The 5,000-nt window shown below is 47.3% G+C and overlaps 1 protein-coding gene across 1 annotated transcript in view; it reads right to left on the minus strand.

Annotated features, from left to right (window-relative positions):
• tfeb (transcription factor EB) overlaps window positions 1-5,000 on the minus strand; it is a gene marked incomplete at its 3' end in the record, with an annotated part of 35,179 nt that overhangs the window by 15,315 nt on the left and 14,864 nt on the right. Inside the window, exon 5 of the mRNA XM_083661547.1 lies at window positions 3,678-3,767. Within this exon, the coding sequence (XP_083517673.1) occupies window positions 3,678-3,767 (90 nt within the window). The remainder of the gene's footprint in view (window positions 1-3,677; window positions 3,768-5,000) is intronic.

Here is a 5,000-nt window from a genome sequence, read left to right on the forward strand (position 1 = left end):
CAGTGAGACAGATGGGAGTCTGGTAGGGGGGGTGACCTGCAGTGAGACAGATGGGGGTCTGGTAGGGGGGGTGACCTGCAGTGAGACAGATGGGAGTCTGGTAGGGGGGTGACCTGCAGTGAGACAGATGGGAGTCTGGTAGGGGGGGTGACCTGCAGTGAGACAGATGGGAGTCTGGGGGGGGTGACCTGCAGTGAGACACATGGGAGTCTGGTAGGGGGGCGACCTGCAGTGAGACAGATTGGAGTCTGGTAGGGGGGTGACCTGCAGTGAGACAGATTGGAGTCTGGTAGGGGGGTGACCTGCAGTGAGACAGATTGGAGTCTGGTAGGGGGGTGACCTGCAGTGAGACAGATTGGAGTCTGGTAGGGGGGTGACCTGCAGTGAGACACATGGGAGTCTGGTAGGGGGGCGACCTGCAGTGAGACAGATTGGAGTCTGGTAGGGGGGTGACCTGCAGTGAGACAGATTGGAGTCTGGTAGGGGGGTGACCTGCAGTGAGACAGATTGGAGTCTGGTAGGGGGGTGACCTGCAGTGAGACAGATTGGAGTCTGGTAGGGGGGTGACCTGCAGTGAGACAGATTGGAGTCTGGTAGGGGGGTGACCTGCAGTGAGACAGATTGGAGTCTGGTAGGAGGGTGACCTGCAGTGAGACAGATAGGAGTCTGGGGGGGCGTCCTGCAGTGAGACAGATGGGAGTCTGGGGGTGGGGTGACCTTCACGGTGGCACACCATGAAATGTCCACCGGCGTCCGTCCAGCACGTCCCTCTCTGGAGGCCAGCCCGTATTCACACTCCACACATTCGCACGTTCCCCAACGCTGTCATTTCAGGCGACTCCTCGTTCCAGTGCGACAGTACAGACAGCCCCCCCTCCCCTCCCCTCCCCTCCTCCTCCCCTCCCCTCCCCTCCTCCTCCACCCCTCCACGCTGTGCCAGAGGCTCATCCCATAATCAGAGACCCGAGGTTGGGAGTTAGAGCTGACCCGCTGCCCCCACCGGCCACCCCACCCACACACACACACACTGAGAGGATTGAGAGGGAGAGCGCTACTCTCACAGCGCTACCCAAGTTCATGCTACCTAGTCTGATACACACACTCCACACACACACATTAACACACACACACCGCACACATTAACACACAGACGCACTTTAACTTGCTTGAGTGTCTTACCAGCTGAATCTGTTCTCCCTCGATCACCTCCACAATGGCGTACGTCTTATTCATCTCCTTCATCCTTGTGTCTGTTCTACCTCACACAGCGTCTCTGTGGCGTCTCTGTCTGTCCCAGGAGACTGACCCAGGCAGCAGCAGCCCTGTCTCTCTTCTACCTCTGCTGCTCGCCACCAAACAAGAGTGAACTTTCCCCTAACTGGACTTTCAGCCTGTTTTCCCCTCGCACAAATTACCCTCATCCCCCTCCCCCTCCCCCTCCCCTCCTCCCTCCCTCCCTCCCTCCCTCCCTCCCTGCATGCCTTGTAAACAAGTTGAACTCTTAACTGCCGGCAGTTTAATTGTTAATTTTCGGAGTTCGCTCCGTCAGACACAGTGCTGTATAGTCCTCCTCTGAGACGTCTTCCCTGTCTGTCCCTACAGCGGTGCTTCTCAACGCGCTGCCCGGGGGGACCACCGGGGGTCCTTGAGGGAGTTCCGTGAGGGGGGTCCCCAGAAAACGGACGAATTGTTAAAACGTCGCCGTGATTTTAACGGACAAGAAGCGAACACAATTAGAGAATGGGAGAAGAGCGAGTGTTTGGGTCATAGTTTCACTGTTATCTCAGTCTCTACCTACAATACAGATAGTCGTGGAATTCTGGACAAAGTCTCAGATTTGGGTCTGAGAGACGACGTGTCATTAAATGGGGGTCCGTGGACCAACATGTCATTAAATGGGGGTCCGTGGACCAGCGTGGACTGAATGAGGGAGTCCGTGGACCAGCGTGGACTGAATGAGGGGTCCTCCTGGATATGAAAAGGCTTGAGAATCAATGCCTACAGTATCTATTCAGAATGCTTTAGCCATGGAATGCTTGACTAAGTGTGTGTTTAAGTCAATTATACACTCAAGATCCTGTGTGTGCGTGTGTGTGTGTGTGTGTGTGTGTGCGTGGGTGCATGCGTGCGTGTGCAAAGGAGATAACTGATAACCTCCTCTAGGCCGACGACAACCAGTCCAAGAAGACATTGAGTTGAATGAGAGAACTGGTCGCAACAAAGAACAGAACACAAGCCACTCTGCACGGTCCACCATAACAACTGCAACAACACATCAACAACAACAACAAGGGGAGGAGCAGTAGATGGGGAAGAGAGAGAGAGAAAGAGAGAGAGAGAGAGAGACTACAAGGATGCAGGAGCAGTCATTAGCCTTTCTGCCCTTAGTCCAGCTAGAGGCTGAGTCACTGGTCAGTACTGATGAGTCGGCATAACAAACCCTCTGAGTGGTCAGGGGCAGACTGACCCAGGCCCAAAATAACGCATGACGCATGGAGAGGCTGGGGGCAAAGGCGTAAGAAGGGTACATGCAACACTTGATTGATTGGTTGTTGCTTTTTTGTATAATTGAATTGCCATGTGTTCTAAGTGCAAAGCATATTCCCGAAATAAACTGCTGTATCACTGTGTTTACTACACGCAAAGATACACTAGCAAGATGACTCCTTCATTACAGACGGTGCCAATGATATGAACTCTTTTGACGTTTTTAAATCAAAACTTAAAACCCACTTATTTATTTTAGCTTTCCCCTAGGGTCCTCCCTCTCTCTTTACATGTGTTATGTTTTTATGTTTATATCCTTTTATCTTTTTATTCTTTTAGTGGCTGTTTCTTTATATATATTTTTTATTTTTCCCTGTTTGATTGCTTGATTGTTTTTATCATGCATCTGTAAAGCACCTTGTGAAGTGCTTGGATTTTAAAGTGTGCTATATAAATTGAATTTATTATTATTATATGAAATGGTCACTCTTCCGGGCTCCTAAATGGGCGTGGTCACCTCTCCCCCCGCCCACCCCTGACCTAGCAAGCCAACTTGAGCTAGAGATCATTGCTATTTATACCACCGCATATAAACACAAAACTGCTTTCTTAGCTCAATCTAGTTACAGTAACTAAGCTAACCACAGAATGAACTACTATATCTGCAAACTATTCTGTAGCTTTAGCTGATCGCTACCTACTGCTAACGCCGAGCTCCTGTTGCCAAATCTCACAAGAGTGAGTTGCTGAGACAGAGACCGGTCTTGAACAAAGTTAACTTTCTCCTGATCTGTCTGGAAAAAAATGTCATTTTAGTGTCCGAAAGATATATATATGGCTTGTGGAAAACGGGTCCAATATTTACTTTGGTGACTATGGAGCAAAATAATCTGTCATAATCTGTGCTCACGTTCACTTCCCATTGACTCCAATAGACTGAGGAGGACCTGTCAGTAGTCTCCTAAGGGGGCGTGGCAGTGGCGAAAACCATGTGACACAGAACCAGGAATTGGACTGGAGTTGAGCCCTCTCACTATGAATTGACTCTCTGGGACACGCAAGGTGAAACAATATTTAAAGAGGGGGAAAAGCTGCCGTTGGGGTGAGAAACCATCTTTTTTTTTTTCAATTCAGTTGGAGACAGGGAGACAGAAACAGCTTGTTGCTCTCCATGCTCTGACTCTACTTACTGTGTTCGGCATCTGGACAGGGTCAATGTATGCCTGGATATCATCATAACTGGACTGCATGCTGATGATGTCATCAATGACCTCATCCATCTGCGCGTTCAAATGAAAAAAGAAGAAGAAGAGGGGAAGAGTGTTACTAATGTGATGATGACGAGCTTCACGCTAACTTTAAGACACGTACCCAAACAGTGTTTGAACGTTGAGCAGATGGCATCAGGGTCATGTGAAGACTCACACTGGGAGAAAGTGTCACTGCTTAACCCATTGATACCTGATGCAGCATTTGCGTGTATATCCCTCATTTGTGTGCGTATCCCTTTAAGACCGCGAACCGCGTTAACGCGGTTCGCGGTCTTAAAGGGATACACACACAAATGCTGCATCAGGTATCAATGGGTTAACAAAGACGGTGGAGCCTGATGGCATACAGGCCTCCAGCTGCAGGTGCAAGTGCTTCCAAGTGCTTGTCTCACTGTGGAGACGACTGTTTGAGAGGGCTGGGTATCGCCACTGACTTCCCGATACGATTCCGATACACAAGATCCCAAGTCGATACGATTTCCGATACGATACGATTCGATATCGATATTTTAGTTACAATACCAGTTTTGCTTTGAGAATGGAAGAGATTCTCAAAGAACTTATGCTGTAAATTGTACAAGGAACCCTCTAACCTGGTGCATTATTAAAAAATATGAATATCTACATTAAGAATTGACCATAAAGCAAGCAGTTACATCATGTAATTATTTTTTATTTAAACATGACCAACATAGTCATTCAACATCTTATCTTTCTTTACAGTCTTCTGTCTCTTTCTTGTCTTCTGTGAGAAGCCAAACACATTTAGATTTCCACTATACAACAGAATCATTGAACAGCAGCATGTTGTAAACAGTGTTTCATAAAGTATAAATGCTTTGTAAATAAAATAAAATAAAATTAAATACAGCTCATGAACATTTCCAGTTCACAAACATTATAGTGCAAACAGATTTGAGGTCTGTACATCTGGCTCATGGTGCATGCACAATGCACATGTAGCCTACAGTATTTATGTTTTTGTTTCAACTACAAGCATAAATAAACGTCAACTTGAAACTATGTTTTAACTACCACACACAGCCTATAATATTATAGCCTATGTTTTTTTTGTAAAATGCATTTTAAAAGATCGATACTGGGATTTATGTATCGATACTTGTTCCTTCAAATGGAATATCGATTCAATATTGATATACCGTAAATTCCGGACTATAAGCCGCACCGGTGTATAAGCCGCACCTTCAAAGTTGACTATTTTTTTCTTATATAAGCCGCACC

Source organism: Poromitra crassiceps (genome assembly GCF_964638095.1).
Source record: "Poromitra crassiceps genome assembly, chromosome: 27".
Taxonomy (NCBI): Eukaryota; Metazoa; Chordata; class Actinopteri; order Beryciformes; family Melamphaidae; genus Poromitra; species Poromitra crassiceps.